Consider the following 26,699-nt stretch of genomic DNA (forward strand, 5'->3'; position numbering starts at 1 on the left):
TGCCTGTCTTACTTAACAAGTACAATACAGTGTTCCTTCGGGCATGCATGCATTCAAGGCCGAAGGAACATTAGATCGTACTTCTTAAAGAGACAGGCACTGCTATTTCGCATACGGAGCTCATTTCTGATGACAACTACGCAAGAATACTGAAGACTGAGTGGATAAAGCGAAGAATGAAAGAAAGGAAGATGAGGGTATAATGTCCCGTCGCCAAAGATACAGAGCACTAGCTCGGATTAGGGAAGAGTGGGGAAGGAAACTGGTCGCCATCCCGGAATTTGCCTAGAGTGATTTAGGGAAATCACGGGAAACCTAAATCTGTATGGCTGGACGCCGATATGAACTGGCGACCTCCCGAATGCAAGTCCAGTTTGCTAACCCGTGGATCACCTCGCTCGGTGGGTGGATCGAATAACTGACAAAGAATTACTGAATCGAACTGAGGTAAAAGAAAATAATAATTTTGTGCCACAGCTTGATGGGATCGGTCGATCGGACACATCCTGAGAATTCAAGGAATTGTCAGTTTCGTAATGGAGGTGAGTGTGGGTGTTACAAATTGTAAGTGTTGAGTACAGTATGCGGGTTCAAATGGGTGTAGGTTGCAGTAGTTACATAGAAATGAACTGGCTGGCACGGGATAGAGTAGCTTGGAGAGCTCCATGAACTGGTGTTCGGACTGAAGACCACAACTACTTTGGTCTTCTATTATGAGGTAGTGTTTGCCTGCCATGTCTACCTCCTCGTCTTCGTAGAAGTAGTCGCCGTCCCCGTGAGAGGCAGCACCGGCGCCAGTGGCGGTGACGGCACGCGTGCCGAAGTCGAGGGAGCCGGTGAGCGGGTCGCGCTCGGCGAAGAAGGGCCGCCCGCCGTTGAAGCCGAAGAGGCCGGGCATGCGGTAGCCCTGGTGCGCCGCGCCCTCCGCCACCAGAGGCGCTGCCGTAGGCGCATGCGCAGCTGCAGCAACCTCTTGGTCGCCGTCGTCCGCCGCGCTCGCACTGGAGCCAGTCTGCGGAATCGCAGCTGCCGACGACAGCGTAAACAGCACTGCAGCCGCCGACAACAGCGCCTTTGCGGGCTTCGCCCACATCATCTTCTACCTGCAAACAAATACACATACGCGCTGCAGCACACAAGTTTTAACCCACCAGCATGTTTAAGAACAGCGCACACTTCGCTGCAGAGTGGAAAACTCTTCTGGAATTACGTAACGTGTCTTTTAGTTGTATAACTTCATATAAAACTCAAGAGGAGAACACGGCAAGTGCCGTCACCCCGTTTCCCAGGAACTTCGCTCAGTGGAAGAGGAGTCAAAATAAGCGAAAACGTGTTTCGGCTTATCCGTAGATACTAGACCGTATCTGAAGAAACGACAGTCAAAGTTTCAGAGGTATTTTCGATGTACTTGATGTTTCTTTTACGACGCGATATTTTAAACGAAACAGTGGCTCAGTGTTTAGTGTCACGGCTTCTTAATTTTTCGCACCATGTTTGAAAGCCGATATTATTTATATGTATTATATTATATTATATTCTTTTCATCTATCCACTCATGTCCGTATAACGTTATTACACCAATGTTTCTAATGAAATTAGGGGATGCAAAGATGTTACATTAATTGTGAAAATACAAGTGAATTTCGTGTATTTATTATATAGTACACAGTAGGTGTGTACATTATGTTGATATTTCATTCATATATTTCTTCATCAGGAAGATGTGTGCATTCACTTTGATGACATCGATCGTAGAAATATTCGAAACAGATATTCCGAACACCGCGAGCACCGCACAAAGGTAGGTTTCCACAGTGACATTTCTTCGAATGAACCTCACTCACTTGGGGAAGAAACGTCGTTCACATTGCTGAAGATTTCGCATGTTGACAATTATTTCGCAGCAAACCTTGAATAACTGATCACTTCCACATGAACTGAATCAAGATATACTACAGAAATATCCCCGAATAAAATTTCAAATAATTTTATCATTCTTTTTATTTAATTCATTCACCTGCCATTCAGTTAGTAGACGAATAAGAGCAACATTGTATAAATATACGCAGGAAAACATCCGTGTAGTAATGTTCTTCATTCATTGGTATATATATGAGGAACAAATATAAAAGTAATAATCGGGTTTCGAATACGGGGCGCAAAAATAAAATGCCGCGACACTAAGCACAGCGCCTCCCTCCATTTCGTCTGAGAATGTCGTCTGGCGAAAGGCACATAAACTACCCGGGATATACCTCGAAAACTTTGATCGTCGTTTTCTCAGAAACGGCCGAGTGTCTACAGATTAGCCGATACACGTATTCGCGTATTTTGACTCGTCTTCCATTGAGCGAAGTTTCTGGGAAATCGAGTTATGGTACTTGCCGTGTTTTCCGCATCAGTTCTTGTCTATGGAATTCTGTTCCGGGGAACAAAAGCACAGAGTATGGTCAGAGTTTTCAATCTACAGAAAAAGGTAAGTAGAATAATAACCAGAAACATTACTCTTGCTCATCAAGGCACTGAATAGGATTAAATAGATTACTGAAACAACGATATTTAAAAAGGTAGTTAAAAAGTACGAAAAGTACCTGTTAAGCAATAGATTCGATACTGTGACGGAGTAGTTAGATAACACAGGAGTTTGGTTAAAAAACCACGAGTAAATAATCATAATGATTATAACAAAACACATAACACTTTCACACTACTTCATTTTTCTTGAAAACCTTACCTCCAATGGTCTTAATAAATAATCTAACACTTAACATTCTTTCTGGGCTCAAAATTTCACTCACTACGGGCTGACTCAAATTTTTCTGGTTAGTAAATGGGAATTTGTGGCACACCGAATGGAAACATAATATTATCGCTTTGATCCTGTAATCACCTGATACTGTATCTAGTATTAGAAAAATGGTCCAAATGGCTCTCAGCACTATGGGACTTAACTTCTGAGGACATCAGTCCTCTAGAACTTAGAACTACTTAAACCTAACTAACCTAAGGACATCACACACATCCATGCCCGAGGCAGGATTCGAACTTGCGACCGTAGCGGTCGCGCGGTTCCAGACTGTAGCGCATAGAAGCGCTCGGCCACCCCGGCCGGCATCTAATATTAGATTCTGGTATAACGTGTTTATAGTGTGTGTAGCGTCTGCAGTAACTAGTGGCGAGAAATGAATAAACAGATTAGCACTAGACTTTCACAATTTTAAACAATTTCTTTGTAAAACAGTGTTGTACGCTAGGTATAAACCGAATGAGATAGCACTGTTCTAAACATTGTGGCCTTATATTCGGTTGGATAGAGGCTCCAGTCTTCACCGGTCATCTTAATTTAGATTTTTCTTTTTTTCCTCAAATTACTTCAGGCAAATGCCAGGGTGGTTCTTAGTACGAGGTATGGCCGACCACCTGTCCCATCCTTGTAAAACTAGACATGTAATTACGTATTAATTAATTGCGTTTTTTTGTTATTCTTAAACTGTTATAGCATGACATGTTCAGTACCCTTGTAAAAGTGATTGACGGTTGAATAAAACTGCTGCTACTACTGCTGCTGCTACCAATACTCCGAGTACTTTTCAAGGATAGTTATTCCCAATGTTTCTGGGACTGCAGTACCTGAACGAGATTAGAGCGTAGCCAGTACTCCCACCAAGGGTTAACACATAACCAATTTCAGGCTCAACAAAATTAACACTCCTACTGTTAAAAGAGTAGAGCTTAATGAAACACATACATAGCTTTCACTGATCTACAGTAGTAGCTCCTAATGTTTATAAGACCATTACCCATCAACAACATCAAATACTAGCAGATACTGAAAACAAAGTCCCATACCTAACTAATGTTTAGTTTCTAAAAAATTAACATTTCTGGTTTTAAGTAGATAAATCATAAAGAGTAATCCTTAGTTAACGTGAAAACACATAAAACAATTATGGGATATTTGTCTCAGACTGCAATTAAATAACCTTCATTTTATTGTACATCGACGTGTGGTATATACGTTATAAAATATGTTTGTCTTAGCATTAAGACGTATTGGTGATTCCGGATCTGCCAGTCCAATACGTTGGATTTGGTGTTTTTAGCGTTACTTTGGAAATACAAACGGAACAAATATTAAACTCCTACTGCTGTAGGTAGCATGCCGCGACCAAAAAATTTGTAGATGTCTTCAACTGTTTCGAAATACACCGCTGTTTCTTGACTAGTCGCTTAGACTCTAAAAGCTTTTAAGTATTCATTTTAAATTGTGACTTGATTTAATTTTGTACACCATTGTATATGGCACTCGTGACGGATGCTCGATCATAGTTTTGACCGAAATAATTACTCACATTTAATCCCTTTCGTACTACACACTCATATAACTTACGTTCGTATCCTAATGTAAATTGACCTTTCACCTGGGCGGAGGAGGCAGTTATTCGCATAATTTTACGTCAGAATGATTTTGAAAACAGTTTTATTGCTTCTGCATAATGGAAGACATCTCTTTACTGATCGATTTTACTAAATTTTTCACTTTTCCTACCCATTCCATGTTTCCCCCAACCTAGTTAGTACCTGCTATCCTCCCTGGATAGTTTCCTTAATTGTACGGCTATTATTTTCCGTATACTCTTGGCGGAAACAACATACCGCTACGTGACGCCATTACTAACAATGCAAGGGTCCCTGCAGCGACTCACGCTGTTGCTTAGCACCAGTTTGAGACATAGCGACTGATTAGCAACACGAATCTGTCCGTCCCCAGTCAGCAAAATCCTAAGGGTATCATGAAATGCAGCAAGAGCACGGAGCAACTGTAACAGTCGGAAGGTAAGTCAACAACAAACCTATGAGTTCCGTCAATCCGTGGCATCCAAGACGCTGGCGCCAAATCAGCTGTACACTCATCCGACGCATAACGTAAATTCTCACAGGCGTGTATGTTTAATGAATATGAAGATATTAGAAACGCCGTTTCATTCTGGATAATTTGATTTTGCAAACCAGTTGTCCAGACGGCTTATCAAGATTTATCTGAAGCAGTTTGCGTTTGAAGGAGCATTAATTTTATAATCCTTGTGGTGAGAGGAAAGTAGTAATACTACAGACCATACATTCTCCTACAACGTTTCCGTGCCAAGTGATCTCTGTAATCGCTCGACGAGTCTAATGTGTTACCGCAGTGTCTTGAAAGACGCGTTTGCCACGCATGTGTCGTAACATTACATTTTTATAAGAATTTCTAACGATTATAGACGAATTACAAACATCATGCTACATTTTTGTCGGGAAATTAATTTGTCTTTTCAGTCATAAGTGTTTTATAAACCTGAATGATATAAGATTTGAAATTGTTGTTTCTGTTTACGTGTAACTAAACAAGATGGGTCAGCTATCGTATGTGAGCCGGTAGCAGTACGTATCTTCAATCGCAGTACAGTGCACTCGCATTTTCTTGGATTTTCTGCTCCCTAGTACTGAATCGGCAGAGGCCACTGGAATTCATGCTGCTAATACACGCTAAAAGGGGGGAAAGGGGACACACAATACAGAAAAATGATCACAATGGGACGGAAATCGGTAAATGTGTTGTACGAGGGGCGTGTGAATAGTCCGTGCAATGTCCGAGAGATGGCACCACCGACGCATATCGAGGTCATATTTAGTTAGTAGCATCTTTGGAAAGAACGCACACCAAGTTTCAGCCATATTGGTCTATTTCTTTGTGTTTGGCATTCGTGTGATTCATGGAAGTCGAGATATTGTCAAAAAATGGACGAAAAAGAATTTCGTGTGATGATTAAACATTACGTTATGAAAGGCAAAAGGCCTCAGGAGACTAAAGAGAAGCTTCATAAACATTACGGCGACTCTGCACCTTCGATTAGTTTATAAGTGGTTTCAAAATTTTCGGAGTGGCCTTATGGGCACAAGTAATTCTGAATGTTCTGGATGCCCTGTGGAGGTTATGACTCCAGAAATCATTGATAAAATCCATGATATGGTGATTGCTAGTGCTGTGGGCATCTCGAACTGTAAGAGCTGCAAGAAAAACGCTGGCGATTGGACCGCAACAAAAGTCCTTTTCCGTCACGACAATGCACAAGTACACACCTCAGCAGTTGTGGTTGCAAAATTAATGGAAATAGGATTCCAACTCGTTTCACATCCAGACCTGGCTCCCTCGGACTACTATTTGTTCCCCATTTTGAAGAAGTGGCTGGCGGGACAAAGATTTTATTCAGATGAGGAGGTGATTGTAGCAACTAATAGCTATTTTGCAGATTTGGACAATTCCTGTTATTCGGATGGTATCAACAAATTAGAATAGCGTAGGACGAAGTGCGTAAGTCTAAAAGGAGACTATGTCGAAAAATAAAAAATATGTTCCCGACCACGTAAGTAGTTTTTATTTTTGCACAGACTTTTCAAATGTCCCTCGTACATGTACAGACAAACAGATGATTACAATTTCAGAACAACTGGATGAATTATTCAAGAGAAAGAGCTTCACAAACTGAGCAAGTCAATAACGCATTGGTGGTCCACCTGTGGCCCTTATCCAAGCGGTTGTTCGGGTTAACATTGATTGACAGAATCATTGAACGTCCCCCTGAGGAATATCGTGCGAAATTCTGTCCAAATGGCGAGTCAGCCCATCAAAATCCCGGGAAGGTTGGAGGGCCCTTCCTGTAATGCTGCAAACGTTCTCAATTGGGGAGACGTCCGGATACTTCTGGCCAAGTTAGGCTTTAGCTAGCACGAAGACAAGCAGTAGAAGAAAGTCTTTCCCTTTGCGAGTGGGCCTTATTTTTCTGAAATGTAAGCTCACTATGGTTTGCCATGAAGGACAACAAAATGGGGCGCAGAACGTTATCGACGTACCGCTGTGCCGTAAGGCCGCCGCGGATGACAATGAGAAAAGATCTGCTATGAAAAACAATGGCACCCCCGACCACCACTCCTGAATGTCGGGCAGTATGGCGGGCGACAGTCGTGTTGGTATAACACCTCTGTCCGGAGCGTCTCCAGATACGCCTATACTGGCCGTCGGAGCTCAGTTCGGAGCAGGAGTCAAAACTGAAGACAACTGTACCCCAGACAGTGAGATTCAAGACCGAATACGTGTCTGGAGATAACCCCTGACAATTGCGTGATACTAATCTATCTCTCTCCATACGGCCCTACAACCAGGAGTGATAGTCTGGGGTGTCATTTCTTTTCATAGCAGGACCCTTTTGGTTGTCAATCATAGCATCCTTATAGCACTGCGGTACGTCGACAATATTCTACGCCCCGTTTTGTTGTCCTTCACGCCAAGCAATCCTCGGCTTAGTTTCAGAAAGATAATGACCGCTCGCATACGGATAGAATTTTTACTGCTAGTCTTCGTGCTTGCCAAGCGTATCTTGGCCAGAAGTCGCCGGAGCTCTCCCCATTGGAGAACGTTTGGGCCATCCAGAGTTTTTGACAATCTAACGTGCCAGTTGAACAGAATTTACCATGATATCCCTCACAATGACATCCAATAACTATCAATCAATACCAAGCCGAATAACGGCTTCTATAGGGGCCAGAGGTGGATCGACGCATTATTGACTGGCTCAATTTGTGAAGCTCTTTCTCTTAAATAAGTCATCCAATTGTTCTGAAATTGTAATCATTTGTTTTTCTTTACTTGTACTTCACATCTACCACTTTCTATCCCATTCGGATAATTCCTTCATGGCGTGTCTTTTTTTCTTTTTGTCTTAGAGTGTATTTGGTTCTTCTCGCTGCCAGCTTTGACGATCAAATGATACTGTACATAGTAGGCATACCACCACTGTAGTCGCCATTGTCTAATGCTGTGTAACAGTATCATTCGTACACGAAACCATTTCATACTCCTTATCGGATACAGCAAATACTCAGAATACCCTCAGAGCAGATGCTGACGTGTGTAACCGTTCCGACACAATTCGAAAGCCTGTTTATAACTTCGGACTGATATTTACTTGTTTCCGGTCGCTACCAGTCTTAGCTTTCCATGTTCTGTGCAAACAGTATCTTCACTGAACGATCAATAAATTCGATCCATTTGAAACTAAACTACGCACAACTCTTTGTGACTTATAGTACTGCTTTCGTTGTCGAATACTTATAGACCCAGCATCGTGTGCCAGCTGAACTGATTAAATGGTTCTCGTGTCTATACCACAGAATGCTTTCTAAAACAACCTCCGATTATTTTCATATGGGGGAAAACTTCGCCTGACTGGTCGAATTTACTGATTTTTCCGTTTTAATTTTTACTTCTTTTCGTTTCTTTTCTTCAGGTGCCAAGGGCCACCATTCACGGGGACCTCGGGGCTGTGCAGCGCCTGTCCCGGTCTGGTCATTCGCCTGTGATGATGCCCTGTTAATAAAGGCGAAACGCATCTTGGTGACGGAAGAAATTCAGTGGGAGCTTGCAAATGGCTTTTTAATTGACACAAAAGGAGAAATGAAGAAGCAAAAATGCAAGAGATGCAAAAGGAACAATGACTTTCTATTGCCGGACGGTGTGGCCGTGCGGTTCTAGGCGCTTCAGTCTGAAACTGCGTGACCGCTTAGGTCGCAGGTTCGAATCCTGCCTCGGGCAAGGATGTGTGTGATGTCCTTAGGTTAGTTAAGTTTAAGTAGTTCTAAGTTCTACGGGACTGATGACCTCAGAAGTTAAGTCCCTTAGTGCTCAGAGCCATTTGAACCAGCCATTTGACGTTCTATTAAAACAAACAGCTGCTCATATTAAAAGAAATATGTATCTTGGAATCATAAAAGATTCACGAGAAGGTGTGTTGAGATGGTTATTTTTTGATGATGGTATTCGATGTGTTAATATTTGTAAAGGAAAGGGTCAGACAAACAGTTGTTTGGCAACAGTATCTGTGCCTGCGATGGATGCACAGTGCAGTCGTAGAATCTTTGACAGTCAGTAGTGGATAGCTGCGGTGTGCAGCAGGGAGATTCGTTGCAAGAACGCACTTTTGGAACTATGTATGTTGCAGATTCATTAAGAGAAGAAATGATGACTCAGAAGAATGGTTGGATAGGATACGAACACCAAAAAGATTTCGAAATGAAGAGCAATGTATTATATGATGAAGTAATAAGTTTATTTTTATTTTTGTGGACCTGCATTGTTGGTCCAGTTCACCCTTGTCACAGTCAAAATTTTGATAATTATTCTGTTGATCGATCTTCTGAGTTAATTTATTGTATCATGGTAGTTATTAAATGAATTTTTATATTAGAGTTTGTAATTGTTTTTTTTTTATAAGTTCCATCCTAATTGAAATTTTAAAACTGAAAGGTTGAGTCATGTGTTTCATTGGCGTTCTGTGTCAAGATTATGAACGCAATTTTCTAGACCAACTGTAGTTAGTTTTTTTGCTGTATTTCTTTAGCTGTTGCTGAGTGTTGCTGTTTCTGTCAGTACTTCATTTTACAGGTGAGATTCATAACGTTCTTGTTTCGTTCTTCCGCGCAATGTAGGTTCTGTCAGTTTCTCTGTTTTACCAGGGCCGTATGGCAGTGCAGAAATTTTCGTGTCTTCCAGGTTACATTCTTATACAGGTCGACATCATAGCTTTTTTTTTTTAATACAGCTACTTTTTTTTCAAACAGTTCGAACTGACCAAGTCTAGTGAGTGTGTGATTATTGGTTTGCTTATTTATTTGCTTATGAATGAGATCGGTTTTCACACATACAGGATTCTTTTCAGTTTCGTTTAAGTGATGTCGCTTTGAGCTCAGTAGCACATTTAGGTTATCAGTTCACATTCCCAGGTTTGTATTTGTGATAACACACACACACACACTCACACACACACACACACACACACACACAAAGTAAAAGCTGCTCACCAGCTGTGTATGAAGCACGGCTCTGTAGGGAGACGAAACGTCGGCAATAGGACAGTAAGAAATGAAACAGTTGGAAGCCTTTGTAATGTAACGTCACTGGAGACAATTGGGGATCAGACATATTGATGGAGTAAGGAATGAAATCCACCTGCAACGAGGCTAAGAGAAGAAATAGGTAAACAAGGACACAATGAATAAAAGAGATAGAATGACTGAGTTCAAATTACATTAGTCGACGCTGAAAGCTGTAGTTGAAAGGATGATGGGACGAACAAATCGCAGAGGTAAGCCTAGTTACGAAAATATAATGCAGATCGTTAATGATGAATGACGCAATAGTTATACTGGAATGAGGAGGCTCTCCGGCAAGCGGCAGGAACTGCATCAGAGGAACTTAAGCGTTGCTGACCGAAACAACAACCGGGGGCCCCACATGGTTTTATCCGGCACTACATGTGACAAGTCCATTCATGTATTTAGTACGTCCTATCTTTTGTAGATTGTTACAGCTGCTCTTGTTCTGTAAATTTTATTCTTGTAACTAATTTCCTCGGACACTGGGTTGCATAAGAAGCTGTTGATGGGCATGATACAAATAAATCACTTGATTTCCTCAAGCTGCCAACTTTCTTCCAGCACGTCCGAGTTCTGCTGCCTGCGGGAAATGTCTGGCATCTAAAATACATTTCGTAGTGAGACCAGGCGCTGCGCAAAACTTTGGTTTGGCCAGTATGCTCAGTTGGAGGGATGCGTTACGGCCGTTTTCTTAATGTGCTCCTATCTTTCAGAGGGTTATGTCGAACCGGATTTTAGACGGAGAGGGTCGCTTAACTGCAAAAGTCAATATCACTAGTGTCGCTCGTCTCAGAAACACAGCACTCGAGACACATGCTGTTCCGAAGAAGCTGGCCACGCTTGTAATTTAGCGCTAATGGAGCGAACGATAGGGCAAGATGAGGAATGTTGTGTAGCTCAAAAAAAAAAAAAAAGAACTGATAGAAACTAAAAGCTTTTCATGGAAACGCAACAGACAGGATAGGAAAAGAGAGGACATAGAAACAGAGCAGCTTCCGGATAGATATGGTACACTATTATTTTCTAAAGTGTTGATAATGGAAGTGTTCTTAGCTGCAAGTGAAATCTGAAATGACAAAAGAAATTTCTAAACACCTTAGCACCGTCTAAAGAGGAACCAATTGAATGCGAGGTCGCGAAAGGCCAGTGAAGTTCACAGCTTTCGAACTCCCCCACACATATTGTCTGCCATGCAACCACAATATTGGCTACTAAATGGCAACAAGGGGCGGAGCTGAAGATATCCAGTGGCGAGGACAGTATGAGGAAATTAGTAGAACTGCTTAGTCGACGAGTAACTCACAACGACGCTACAGTGCTAATGTATTCAGACGGTACATATCCAGACATCGGTTCGTTACCACAACTTTATCTACCAAGTCTCCTCTACAACCCCTGGAAGTCAGTAATAATTGTTGTTAAACGCCTTGTATATGGCCGGCCGCGGTGGCCGTGCGTTCTGGGGCTGCAGTCCGTAACCGCGAGGCTGCTACGGTCGCAGGTTCGAATCCTGCCTCGGGCATGGGTGTGTGTGATGTCCTTAGGTTAGTTAGGTTTAAGTAGTTCTAAGTTCTAGCGGACTTATGACCTAAGATGTTGAGTCCCACAGTGCTCAGAGCCATTTCAACCATTTTTGAACCTTGTATATGACGTCCTTTTCGAAGAAGAGGTGTGTTTGATACTGCTAAGTAACTGTACACACTAATACAATGTTTTCAAATTAATAATGAGAGTAGTGACATAGAGAATCCCCCAGTGACTATCCTAAATGTTGTATTCTCTTTTGCCGCTTTTACGTCGTCTCGTTCTCTCTGTAGAGCTGTACCATGGGAAGCTAGGAGAGGATGTCGGGTGGTCACTGGTATTCTCGTTCTATAACACAAACTGCACGCAATTAATGACTGGGTTCTTTATTAATAAACAATAGCACTTGATAAGTTTAACCATCATTTCTTCCTTTGTTTTAGAAAATTAAACAGTGAACCACGAACGAAAACAAAGACGAATTGAAAACATTAACAGGGCGTGTAGCTGGTTTATGAAGGTCTGTCAGCATCGAAATGGCGAATAATTTCAAACCATTACCACTCGACGTCACACGCTCAATATGTATTGATAATACTGAGATTATTTCGGGAGTCATCAACACTGCTAGTCAGTAATTCCGGTACTGACAGTATGTCAATACACACCCTTACATGGTCAATATATTGACGGTTCAATGCATGAACGCCCGTATTTGGGTTCGTCAGCCTTATGGAGTGTTAAATAAAACGAGTACGGTAATCGCCAAAAGAAAACAAATCAATAAAATCAATTGTTGTTGTAATATATAGTGAATTGTATCTGTAACAAGATAAGCTTCAATTAGTAAGAAAATAAATTCATTGTGGGCAAATTACAGGCAGTAACAGAAAGGAATTACGAATCGTCGAAAAGCGGAGTTGGCACTGGCGAGCTATGGTAGCTCGACGCCATCAACTTTCTGCAAGGGCAATACATTGCTCAGCAAAATTTATATAAAAATGTTAATACTTATAAATTACATCAAAAGAACGAGCGACCAAGTTCAGAAAGTCTCGATATTCATTTGTTTCGCTTATCCTCAAGTCACTTAGAGAATTTTCTTGTATCTTGCTCCGTCTCTTGTTATAGCACTCCTTCATCTATCTATCCATCTACGCTTCGTCTTTTCCATACACGACCGCAAAGCCACTAAGGCAGCCTTAGAACGTCCCAGGCTTGACACTGAAAGGACCTCCGCACACGAAGCGACACAAATGAAACCCCATTCCGACTTATGTAGGTAACCGGTCGCTTGCGAAACACTTCTCGTTTAGTTGTGGTAAACAGGTATCCGCAGACGGCACGATTGCAGAGTGGCTCACCAGTAAATCGCTTGCAACGCGTTGTCAACCAGTTGCCAGCGACTCGGCGTCCACGTTGCCAAGCGACCGGAGGTGCGGTGTGCCCTCGAGCACAGCTCTGTATTGGTTTAATTGGAAGATGAACAATCAGGTTGTGAACATATGCTTTGTACGGGAAGTGTAAATAATGCCATTTCGTGCACCAGCAAAAAAAATGGTTCAAATGGCTCTGAGCACTATGGGACTCAACTGCTGTGGTCATCAGTCCCCTAGAACTTAGAACTACTTAAACCTAACTAAACTAAGGACAACACACACATCCATGCCCGAGGCAGGATTCGAACCTGCGACCGTAGCAGTCGCACGGTTCCGGACTGCGCGCCTAGAACCGCGAGACCACCGCGGCCGGCAATGCACCAGCAAGCTCCCAGGCTGCTGCAGGAGGGATTTGACAGATAAAGAGTTATGTGAAGTTGGAAAAGTATGTCATATGACATGTACATTGTGTACCGTACATTCGTTGCTTAAAATAAAGTTGCCGTTACGTCAGTGGGAGCAAAAGTACAAAAAATGTAAATCATGCCGAGAGTATTTCTTTATTTTTTCATTTTTGAGTGAGTGAGAGCTTGTGTCGTTCGTGGTACATTGTCGAGTAGAAACGAACAGTGAAAACGGCGGGAAAACAATACAAAAGCCGCAAATTTACGATACATGTAAAAATAATCGTGTTCACGTACAAATGTATTAACGAACACAAATCACCATTACATTTCCGTGAATATAAACCACAAGATATCTGTGTTTTCAAAGTGAAAGTAAAAATGTATTGTTGTTGTTGTTGTTGTTGTGGTCTTCAGTCCTGAGCCTGGTTTGATGCAGCTCTCCATGCTACTCTATCCTGTACAAGCTTCTTCATCTCCCAGTACTTACTGCAACCTACATCCTTCTGAATCTGCTTAGTGTATTCATCTCTTGGTCTCCCTCTACGATTTTTACACTCCACGCTGCCCTCCAATACTAAATTGGTGATCCCTTGATGGCTCAGAACATGTCCTACCAACCGATCCCTTCTTCTGGTCAGGTTGTGCCACAAACTCCTCTTCTCCCCAATCCTATTCAATACTTCCTCATTAGTTATGTGATCTACCCATCTAATCTTTAGCATTATTCTGTGTCACCACATTTCGAAAGCTTCTATTCTCTTCTTGTCCAAACTATTTATCGTCCATGTTTCACTTCCATACATGGCTACACTCCATACAAAATACTTTCAGAAAAGACTTCCTGACACTTAAATCTATACTCGATGTTAACAAATTTCTCTTCTTCAGAAACGCTTTCCTTGCCATTGCCAGTCTACATTTTATATTCTCTCTACTTCGACCATCATCAGTTATTTTGCTCCCCAAATAGCAAAACTCATTTACTACATTAAGCATATCATTTCCTAATCTAATTCCCTCAGCATCACTCGACTTAATTCAACTACATTCCATTATCCTCGTTTTGCTTTTGTTGATGTTCATCTTATAGCCTCCTTTCAAGACACTGTGCATTCCGTTCAACTGTTCTTCTAAGTCCTTTGCTCTCTCTGACAGAATTACAATGTCATCGGCGAACCTCAAAGTTTTTATTTCTTCCTCATAGATTTTAATACCTACTCCGAATTTTTCTTTTGTTTCCTTCACTACTTGCTCAATATACAGATTGAATAACATCGGGGAGAGGCTACAACCCTGTCTCACGCCCTTACCAAGAACTACTTCCCTTTCATGTCCCTCGATTCTTATAACTGCCATCTGGTTTCTGTACAAATTGTAAATAGCCCTTCGCTCCCTGTATTTTACCCCTGCCACCTTCAGAATTTCAAAGAGAGTGTTCCAGTCAACATTGTCAAAAGCTTTCTCTATGTCGACAAATGCTAGAAACGTAGGTTTGCGTTTCCTTAATCTAGCTTCTAAGATAAGTCGTAGGGTCAGTATTGCCTCACGTGTTCCGATATTTCTACGGAATCCAAACTGATCTTCCCCGAGGTAGGCTTCTACTAGTTTTTCCATCCGTCTGTAAAGAATTCGCGTTAGTATCTTGCAGCCGTGGCATATTAAACTGATAGTTCGGTAATTTCCACATCTGTCAACACCTGCTTTTTTGGGATTGGAATTATTATATTCTTCTTGAAGTCTGAAGGTATTGCGCTGTCTCATACATCTTGCTCACCAGATGCTAGAGTTTTGTCAGGACTGGCTCTCCCAAGGCAGTCTAAAGTTCTAATGGAATGTTGTCTACTCCCGGGGCCTTGTTTCGACTCAGGTCTTTTATTGCTCTGTCAAACTCTTCACGCAGTATCATATCTCCCATTTCATCTTCATCTACATCCTCTTCCATTTTCATAATATTGTCCTCAAGTACATCGCCCTTGTATAAACCCTCTGTATATTCCTTCCACCTTTCTGCTTTTCCTTCTTTGCTTAGAACTGGGTTCCCATCTGAGCTCTTGATATTCATACAAGTGGTTCTCTTTTCTCCAAAGGTAAAAGCGGAAGAAATCAACTGTGCTTTACTGTAGCACTGTTTAGTCGTCCTATAAGAAGCTATGAATTTCAAATCTCTCTGTTGTAGCTCCTTAGCTGCTACATACAGTCTGCAGTTTTTGCTAATTCTTATGTATGGATGATTCCAAAAAGGTTTAGTTCTCTCACCCGTGGCTAATAATAATAGAGAATCATATCTCTCTCTGAGCTTGAATCAGTTCTCGACATGCGAAGGGTAACCAAAAGATGCTCGGGTGTGACAAACAGTGATCCCTCCCCTCTACGATCGCACACGGCAAGTGGTTTCTGATTTCAGAGTTGCACCGTGATCTGAACTGCATTACCACTTAGTTGGCAAGCAGTTGCCGAAGCAGATCTGTCCCCCGTTGCGTTCCCTTTCAGTCGCCCCGTGTACGGGCGGTTATAGGTTCGAGGCATACGAGCGATTTATTACCGCGAACCCGCAACGTCCTACTCTCGCGCGTTTCAGGAGTGCATGTGAAACAATGGAACGGCGCACATTACGCCATGCTCGCCAACCACTGCTGCATCGCAGCGATCTCTCCGACTGCTGCGAGATATTTAGGCGTATTTTTTCTTGCTGTGGTACTTTTCCAGTACTGTCCTTAAAATAATCAGCGAAATAATTTCTATACTGTTAAGTGAAGTTCCTCGACTTCACTGTCCATGTGTTGTAGCGTCCTTTATCACATCCACTGGCTTTCTTCGGTCGCCTTTCTTCTGTGAGTTTCGGTATGCTCTCTTTTTGCAAGACGTCTCACACAGATTTACAAACTTTACTTACTATTTTACACCTTAGATTTGTTTATAAATAAATAAATCTTCTGCTACCAGTCACGATTTTTCTTTATTTTACTTTTCGCACAACGCGTTTCGAGAAGTAATTCCCATTTTCAAGTGCGTTTTTTGTGCGTATGAAGCCATTTCTTTTGATGTTGACAGTGTGTGTGTGAGTCTGCTTAATTTCGTTGGCTTTTAAGTTTTCTAATGATCCATTTAAGCAGCATCAAAAAAAATTGGCTTAATACACACAGAAAACGCACTTGAAAATGGGAATTACTTCTCGAAAAGCGTCGTGCGAAAAGTAAAATAAAGAAAAATCGTGACTGGTAGCAGAAGATTTATTTATTTATTTATAAACAAACCTATTGTTTCTACAGTCGCAGGCTTTTAAAAATTGATCAAATTTTACACCGTGTTATGTGGGCGATTCTGTATTGATAATGCAGATCAGTTACTACATCGTAGCTACTACTCGGATATCTGGCAAAGATGTGCAGTGTTGTTTTACTGTTGATCATCAAACGACTGCACATGCATTCGAAAATTAAGAATTGACTTTCATCTTCTCTTAAATCCATAAACAATGTCACGAACGATCCTTTCGGCAGCTGTGAACTAATCATTGCATGGGTAAAAAAAAATTCTTTTGTCTTTCTTAATGTATTCATAAACGAATCAAGCAAACACTGCCAGCTTTCTTCTGCCTACGTCCATGTCGCATGGATTCCAGTCTAGTGCTACTCTGCGAATACCGCAGTGTATGCACTGAAACGACTTGTGACCCAGCGTCTCGCCACTAGCACCCAGGGTGCATCGATCTTAAGTTGCCAAACATCTATTAGCAGCCTAAGGCCACTGTCGATATATTGCAGAAGAATATTGCCCAGTATTATCGATAGTCTGGAGGCCGCCTTAGAAATGAACTTAAACACCGCACTGTAGTTGGAATCACAAACAATGGCGCTCGAGTTTAGGTTTGTTCTGTGCATTTACGCCACGCGGTCTCCGAAAGCCAATGAGCGTTCAGCGGCATTGTGAGCTCTCTGCTGTTAATACCGTAGCTAATGTGAGCATTAAACGTGACCGTAGCGAGTTGTCTAGTGAATTTCTATTCCGTTTGCTGCGAGTTGTCATCGCTGATAGTCGCGGTAAGTGATAAATTCTGCAGAAACAAGCCAGGAATATAATTTACCGGATCTACGCTTTCTTCAAGCGGAAAGCAGGCGCATCGTCAATAATGCAATCCCCGTCTGTGCCTTGACATTAACGAACCGTCAGAGTTCGTGGACCGGACTATAGTCGATACAGCTCGACGTAATTCGGAGAGTCTATGGTGGGTTGTATAGTTGGCGCCTTCAAGCAGACTTCTTCGGCAGTGGGTCCGCGCAGTAATTTTACGTCCGTGCTGCATACCTTAGCGGCGCGCCGGGCGCAGCTGACTTCGGCGTGGCCACTGCAGGAATGTGGGGCAGCAGCGGGACAAAGGTGCGCCCCACTAAGCGCGGGTCGGGTTCAAGGTCAGCCGCCGTCGGCGCCGGACGTCCACCCTACCGTTACGTCGCGTTCCACCGCCGCCCAGACCCATCCGGGACACTTTTGCTGCGATCCAGCCCAGCACATGCCGGTCCCCACATGCGGGTGTAGGGTTGCCGTCGCATCGACCACTCTAGGCTTGCAAATGAGGTTTTCCGCAAATCGGTTTGGCTGATCATATAAACACTCCAGTATCGATTTCGGAAATGCGGATTTGGCTGCTGAAACGTGTCTGAGTAGTGGTTTGGTTCCAGGCAGTTACTACTTGCCGTTTAAAAAGTTGATTATTGCGATCGAAGTGGAGTGAAGGAAAGAAAGGGGATGTGGCGGGGGCGGAAGGAGGTGCCAATTCATGTTAGTTTCGATGTGAAAAATGTAACAGTTCTAGGATTTATTATTTCTTACTAGGCTTGGGGAGTTGGACTGATTCCTTTCCTCGTCCCTCGCTGGGTATGCCCCTTGCGTTTGACTGACCAGTAAGTTTTCTGTGTTTCTTCAGGCTTTCCCGGCGATGAGTTGACGTGTTGAATAATCGGGTCTTCTGACGGCAGAAAATCCGATTACTCAACGTGTCAGGAAGTTTTCTGTTTCCTTTAATTAACTGAATAGAAGGGTGTTTTATATTTATTAGATCGAAAGAGATACTTTCGGGGTGGTGTACATGTTGATTTATGAGAGTAAAAGTGCATGCTAACAATATTATATCTGGTGTAGTTGCACCCTGTCTGTCTTTCAACGGTAAAAGCTCTTGTTCAAAATCAGTGACTTCTGAAAAAAAAAGAACAGTTGCTAAGTCAGCGCACAGGAATATTAATGTGACTTTACTCACTAACTGGTTTTCTAGCCGTTCCAAGTCTCCACAGCCTTGCAGTGGTACAATCTTCGACCAAAGCCCAGTTCACACTGTTTTACACAACACGCCAATTTTTGTGTCGATTGATAACAGTTTTGAATGCACTGCTCTGCTTCTAAAGAATTTTTAAACATCTGTCTTTAACCACCACCTCCTCCTCCTCAAGATACCTTGTTACTTCGGTAAATAAATATTACACTACTCCCTCTTTATTAAAAATATTTCGAAAGAACAGATAACTTCGCTTCATCGCGCAGAGTTAATTTACAGACAAAATTCGTGTAAAACGCCTAACGTCAGGAGCACAGAATTCGATTTTCGTCTTCCACATGTTCCGTCGGTCACGATACAATGTGACAATCACTACGTTTACATGGGCCTCTCAAATCCAGTTTCCCATAAATCTATTTTCCAATACCGTTTTTGGTTGATCGCGTAAACGCCACGTATCTGGAAATGTGGGTTCGCTCCATGCTGAAGTGTTACTGGTAGGGGGAGTGTGGGGCTAGATAAACTTCCATTGTTCTGGTAGTGAGTGAAGGAGAGGATAAAGTACTGGACTGACCAGCAAATAATTCCGTTCCTATACACTGAGGTGACAAAGAGTCATGGGATAGTGATATATACATATACAGATGGCGATGATATCGCGTACCCAAGGTATGAAAGGGCAGTGCGTTGTCGGAGCTGTCATTTGTATTCAAGTGATTATGACCGCATGACGGGAATTAACAGACACTGAAAGCGAAATGCCGGCCGCTGTGGTCGAGCGGTTCTAGACGCTTCAGTCCGGAACCGCGCTGCTGCTACGGGCGCAGGTTCGAATGCTGCCTCGGGCATGGGTATGTGTGATGTCCTTAGGTTAGTTTTGTTTAAGTAGTTCTAAGTCTAGGGGACTGATGACCTCAGATGTTAAGTCCCATAGTGCTTAGAGCCATTTGAACTATTTTTGAAAACGAAACGGTAGTTCGAGCTAACCTGTTGGGCCAGTCCATTTCGGAAAGCATTAAGGAATTCGATATTCCGAGATGCACAGTGTCAAGAACGTACGGAGAATATCAAATTTCAAGCACTACCTCTCACCAAGAACAACGTGGTTGTCGACTGCCTGCACTTAGCGATGGAGAGCAGCGGCGTTTGCGTAGCGTTGTCAGTGCTAACAGACAATCAACACTGCTTGAAATAACCGCAGAAATCAGTGAGGGACGTACAACGAACGGATCCGTTAGGACAGAGTACGCATCTCGTGATATAGTGGCTAGCGTTGCTGCCTCTGGATCATGGGGTCCCGGGTTCGATTCCCGGCCAGGTTGGGGATTTTCTCTGCCCGGGGATTGGGTGTTTGTGTTGTCCTCATCATTTCATCATTATCATCATCACTCGTGACAGTGGCTAGATTGGACTATGTTAAAATTGAGACTTTGTACGGGGCGCTGATGACAGCGCAGTTGAGCGCCCCACGATCCGAACATCATCAACCATTAGAACAGTGCTGCGAAGTTTGACGTTGTGGGCTATAGCCGCAGACGACCGACGCGAGTGCCTTCGCTAACAGCACGACGCAGCAGCTCACCTGGGCTCCTGAGCAAATTGGTTGGACCCTAGACGACTGAAAAATCGTAGCTGGTCAGATGAGTCTCCGTTTCAGTTCGTAAGAACAGATGGTAAGATTCGAGTGTGGCGTATATCCCAGAAGCCAAGGACCCAAGATGTCAACAAGGCACTGTGCAAGCTGCCAGTGGCTCCATAATGGTGTGGGCTGTATTTACATGAAATGGACTGGATGCTCTGGTCCAACTAAACCAATCATTGACTGGAAATGGTTATGTTCGGCTACTTGGAGACCATTATCAGCCATTAGTGCAGTTCATGTTCCCAAACAACTACGGAATTTTTATGAATGACAATGCGCCATGTAACCGGGCCGGAATAGTTGGCGATTGGTTTGAAGAACATTCTGGTCAATTTGAGCCAATAATTTGCCCACGTAGATCGCTCGACATGAATCCCATCGAACATTTATGGGCATAATCAGGAGGTCGGTTCGTGCACAAAATCCTGCGCCAGCAACACTTTCGCAGTTACGGACGGCTATAGAGGCAGCATGGCTCAGTATTTCTGCAGGGCACCTACAACGACTTGTTGGGTTCACTGATCCACTACGCCGGGAAAAAATATGGTCCGACGCGATATTAGGACGTAGCTGCTGATGCATTGCTGTATTAACAAAATGCAACCTCTTGTCAGCAACCGTGTGTCCTGCATACCTGGCGAATGCACTCCGCATGCCACCTTGTGGTGCGTGGCGGAAGCTACTTGGGTACCACTGTCACTTGCCCCCATTTCTGTTCCAGTCGCGAATGGTTCGCGGAAGGTGCGATAGCTGGGAAGTCTCTGCGTGAGAACGAACACCTCTTCGTCGTCTTTTTGCGAGTTATGCGTAGGAGGAAGCAATCTAGCTGTCGACTCTTCTTGGAACGGATGCTCATCGAGTTTTAACAGTAAACCATATCGTTACGCACAGCACCTCTTTTTCTAGCGTCTGCCATTGGCGTTGAGTGATATCTCCGTGACGCTTTCACGCTTACTAAATTATCCTATGTGAAAAGCGCTGTTCTTCTCTGGAACTTCTCTGCTTCTCTATCAATCCCTTCTTGTTCGGCCCCCAGACTAGCGCGCAATATTCAGGTATTGGTCGAAAGAGTGATTTGTAAGATACGTCTTTCGCGAATGGACTACCCTCTACACTTTATGAGGATTCTTCAAATGGAACTCAGTCTGGCATTTGCCTTGAGTGCAGTTATTTTTATATGGTTGTTTCACTTAAAATGGCTCTGTACACATACTCTAAAATATTTAATGGATTTGTGTGTTGAGTGTTTGTTCAGCAATCGTGAAATCATAGAACATTGGTGTTTCTGCCTACTTGTGCACCATGTTACGTTTGTTTATGTTGAGGGTCAACTGCCAATCCGTGCACCCTTCAAAAATCTTCCCCAGATCTGCCTACAGTTCACTACTCTTTTGTGGTGTAGCAACGTCACTGTGTGTAACAACACCATCTGCGAAAAGCTTCATGGAACTTTTCACGTTATCCAGTATGTCGTGTGTATGTATTCCGAAAAGTAACTAAAACGCCCCCTCCGGGTATGCCTCCAGTTACTCTTGTGTGTTTTCTCTCCGTTAACAGTAATCTGGCGTCTTCTATTTGGTAGGAGCTCTTCAGTCCAGTAACATAGTTGGTCTGATATTTCGTTGGCTCAAAGTAGTCTTAAAGGCTGGGCTGGTATCTCACTGACTGGATTAGAATTGTCTTCAGTGACGAGTTCCGCTTCATCTGAGCCCAGACAACCAGCGAATATGTCTCTGGAGACGCCCTGGACAGTGTTGGTCGACGAGTCTGACTGTCACCCGACAACCAGTAGTGACGATCTGGGCTACCATTTCTTTTCATAGTAGGACCTCTTTGGATACCATCCGCGGCACCCTTACAGCAAAGCGGTACCTCGACGATATTCTACGCCCCGTTTCTTACCCTTCATGGCAATCTGCCATGGGCTTACGTATCAGCGAGATAATTCCCTCCAGCACACGGCGAGAATTTCTACTGCTTGTATTCGAGCCTGCTAAACCCAACCTTAGCCAGCGAGGTCACCGAATCTCTCTCCAACTGAGAACGTTTCGAGCACTATGGGCAGGACCCTCCAACCATCTCGCGATTTTGACGATCTAACCCACAAATTGGACAGAATTTGGCTCTATATCCCTCAGGAGGACATCCAAAACTGTATCACTCAATACCAAGCCGAATAACTGCTTGCGTAAGGGCCATAGTTGGACCAACGCGTTACTGACCTGCTCAATTTGTGAAGCTCTTTCTCTTGAATAAATCAGCCGACTTTTCTGAAATTGTAATCATTTGTTTTTCTGTACATGCCGATTTCCGTTCCATTCGGATAATTCCTTCCTGGCACGTCTTTACAGAGTATACCTGCCGCACTTCGTTGGATCTTCTCTGTACCTTCTATTAATCCTACTTGATAAGCATCCTAAACTGTTGAACAATACTCAAAAATAAGTCAAACGAATGTTTTGCAAGTGAATAAGTTACATGTTCTTAAGATTTTCCGAATGAATCTCTCCTGGCATCTGATTTTACTATTATTTGTTTTATATGGTCAGATGGGTAGATCACACAACTAATGAGGAGATATTGAATAGGATTGGGGAGAAGAGGAGTTTGTGGCACAACTTGACTAGAAGAAGGGATCGGTTGGTAGGACACGTTCTGGGGCATCAAAGGATCACCAATTTAGTATTGGAGGGCAACGTGGAGGGTAAAAATCGTAGAGGGAGACCAAGAGATGAATACACCAAGCAGTTTCAGAAGGATGTAGGCTGCAGTAGGTACTGGGAGATGAAGAAGCTTGCACAGGATAGAGTAGCATGGAGAGCTGCATCACACCAGTCTCAGGACTGAAGACCGCAACAACAACATGGCCAGTCCTCTTGTTGTTATTCCGGATGGTTACGCTAGATACTTACGGCAACTATTGCATCCATTGGTTTGTAGCCAGTAGTATAAGTGAGCCTGTTTATGCGCCGTAAGTTACATTTATTTATTTTCAGGTCCAACTGGCAGAGCGTCCAGTTGATCCTCTGCAGGTTTCCTCCAGTTCGCTACAGTCTTCTGCCCTTGCAACCATCCAGCAGATAACAGCATCGTCTGCGAATAGCCTCACCGAACGTGTAACGTTACCCAACATATTTTCAACATAAGCTAGTGACCCTCCCCGGTTTCCTGCGGTTAGCACTATCTACAACTGGACGTGGCATGGCGGTAATAAACTTCCACACGTCGTCAACCATGAGGCTGGCCGTGGCTCGTGCTCATAGAGCCTAATGGTAGGCGACCGTTCGCGATAAGCGGGAAATCCGGGATAGAGTTCCAGTCCATTACAAATTTTCGCTATCGTCATTCCACTATACATCTTATGGTTGTCCACGTTCCCAATTGCAATACGTTTCGTCTATTTCATAACGGCTGCAGTCGCTTCAGTGCCTATTCCTTCGGAAATGATTGCATATTCGAAGGAATATTACATCGTAGTTCTTACAAGCACAGGTACTGCACATCTGTCGCAGCATTGCTTTCCAAACCCTCTACGTCGGTCTACAGCTCGTCGTCTGTGCCAAATACTATCCTCATAGCCTGCGGTTTATGCGAGCGAAAAGATGAAAATCAGAGGGAGCCAAATTCGGGATATATGGTGGTTGCTCAAACACTTCTCATCGAAAGTAGCGTATCGGTGTCTTTGTTGCAGTGTGCGGCCGAGCATTGTCATGGAGAAGGACTTAAATACCGTCACGCGTGACAGTTACAATATGTGGACCGCATTAAACCAGGCGGAACCCCTCAGCATGAAGACATCGAATGACAGCAGGCATTATGCTCTTTGCGATAGGCTATAGTTCTAGGCACCTTTCGTGTACAGAATTGAAATGCGCGACGCGACGCGATAGATGGACGTACTAGAGACACTGTGCAACACATCTGCGCAAAGCTGCAGCGGACGTTCCATGTGGATTCAATTTCTTCACCAATCGGACCTCGAAAAAAAAATATCCCTCGTATATACATACATAAAAGAAGTTTTGATTCACCCCTGTTCCTACAACTTTTGAAGATAGACGTCGGCTATGGATATTGTGTCACAGACACAGTACCTTTGACTGTTCAGCCCAAAGATGTAAACAATCGTGCACGAGCAGCGCCTATTAGACGGAGGGGGTCTGACAGCCGATCAGTTCCAGTCATTCCACCAGGAAGGAGGTACACGGCTAGTGTTGTCAGTAGTTCGACCATGCTTAGACGGTCAATACCGCGGTTCGATCGCGTCCGCATTCTTGCTGTGTGCCAGGAAGGGCTCTCGACAAGGGAAATGTCCAGGCGTCTCGGAGTGAACCAAAGCTAAGTTGTTCGGACATAATAGCAGATACAGAGAGACAGGAGCTGTCGATGACATACCTCGCTCAGGCCGCCCAAGGATGACCGCTGCCTACGGATTATGGCTCGGAGGAACCCTGACATCAGCGCCTCCATGTTAAATAACGCTTTTCGTGCAGCCACAGTACATCGTTTTACGACTCAAACTGTGCGCAATAGGCTGCTTGATGCGCAACTTCACTCCCGACGTCCATGGCGAGGTCCATCTTTGCAACCACGACACCATGCAGCACGGTACAGATGGGCCCAACAACATGCCGAACGGACCGCTCAGGATTGGCATCACCTTCTCTGCACCGATGAGTGTCGCATATGCCTTCAGCGAGACAATCGTCGGAGACGTGTTTGGAGGCAACCCGGTCAGGCTGAACGCCTTAGACACACCGTCCACTGAGCGCAGCAAGGTGGAGGTTCCCTGCTGTTTTGGGGTGGCATTATGTGGGGCCGACGTACGCCGCTGGTGGTCATGCAAGGCGCCGTGACGGCTGTACGATACGTGAATGCAATCCTCCGACCGATAGTGCAACCATATCGGCAGCATATTGGTGAGGCATTCTGCTTCATCGGTGACAGTTCGCGCCCCAACCGTGCACATCTTGTGAATGACTTCCTTGGAGATAACGAAATCGCTCGACTAGAGTGGCCCTCAAGTTCTCCAGACATGAACGCTATAGAACATGCCTGGGTTAGATTGAAAAGGGCTGTTTACGGACGACGTGACCCACCAACCACTCTGAGGGATCTACGCCGAATCGCCGTTGAGGAGTGGGACAATCTCGACCAACAGTGTCTTGTTGAGCTTGTGGATAGTATGCCATGACGAATTCGGGCATGCATCAACGCAAGAGGACGTGCTACTGGGTATCAGAGGCATCGGTGTGTGCAGCAGTGTGGACCAGCACCTCTGAAGGTCTCGCTGTATGGTGGTACCACATTCAATGTGTTGTTTTCATGAGGCATAAAAAGAGCGGAAATGCTGTTTATGGTGATGTCTATTCCAATTTTCTGTACAAGTTCTGGAACTCTCGGAACCGAGGTGATGCAAAACTTTTTTTGATGTGTGTCTAAAAGAAATACCTTCCTCATTAATCATGCTATCTGTTAGTGAAAACCATATGAAATTCCCTGCAGCAGTTTCATAGATTAGCCTTTATATACAGGCAGAAAAACGCGGCAGGGGACTTTGATTTAAAATATGTATCGACTGTAAAAAGTAAAGGTCCTATAACATCCTCTTGAGGTACTACTGAAAGTTATCTTCATATGTGTCGATCTTTTTTCCCTTAAGAACGGCGTATTGGGTCCTGAAAACAGTCACAAATCTGGTCACGTACTCGATAAGCTCGTATTTTGTTCATTAACCGTCAATTTGGAAACGTATCAGATGCCTTCCGAAAGCCAAGAAACACGGAATCAATCTGGATGTCTTCGTCTATTGCACCGAGAAACAATGTTTGACGGGGATAGACCTGTAACATGCAACTACGATCTCCGGTATCTTTGATTTTATTTTCTCGCAAGTTGCGTTTATCATAAGCTGCGACACGGTCGCGAACTGAACAGTGAGTTGAATGTAGAATAAATTTCCTTTACTACAAGTCTATGCTCACAAATGTTTTGTCGCCAGGCTACCGGTTTCAGTCTATAATGACCACCTTCAGATCTGTTTTATAAAACATGTCCTAATATACTGGCACCTTAATGGCATGGTTTTATAAAACATATTTAAAGATGGTCATTATAGACCGAAACCGGTAGTCTGATCACAAGACGTTTGTGACCATTGACGTGTAGTAAACGGAAAGTTGTGTCTATTGCAGTCTCGATTTCGAGGACGAGCACTGCGCCCTGTGATTCGCAAAGTCTTAATTTACGGCATCCATGTTGGTTTATGTTGAGGAGATTTTCGATCTCCAGCAACGTCGTAATGCAGAGCGCAGATGTAGCGTAATAGTCAGAATCCTTACCAGTTTACTATTTGTAATTCTCTTTTGGTCTCAACTATTACATGCGGCACAACTTGGGAAACAATAAAATCGATGTTTGTAATCAGATTTTCGCTATTGCATATACATCTTAGGGATCAATTTTGCTAGCGCTGTCAAACATCATTTTTCGAGCGTCAGCTGTTTCGC

General features: G+C 43.6%; 1 protein-coding gene across 1 annotated transcript in view; it reads right to left on the reverse strand.

Moving 5' to 3' along the window:
• LOC126355228 (proteoglycan 4-like) overlaps window positions 1–26,699 on the reverse strand; it is a 111,258-nt gene that overhangs the window by 14,897 nt on the left and 69,662 nt on the right. The window contains exon 2 of the mRNA XM_050005505.1: window positions 743–1,103. Coding sequence (XP_049861462.1) covers window positions 743–1,096 — 354 coding nt within the window. The 5' untranslated portion in view covers window positions 1,097–1,103. The remainder of the gene's footprint in view (window positions 1–742; window positions 1,104–26,699) is intronic.

The sequence above is a fragment of the Schistocerca gregaria genome, chromosome 1 (genome assembly GCF_023897955.1).
Source record: "Schistocerca gregaria isolate iqSchGreg1 chromosome 1, iqSchGreg1.2, whole genome shotgun sequence".
In the NCBI taxonomy this organism is placed as follows: domain Eukaryota; kingdom Metazoa; phylum Arthropoda; class Insecta; order Orthoptera; family Acrididae; genus Schistocerca; species Schistocerca gregaria.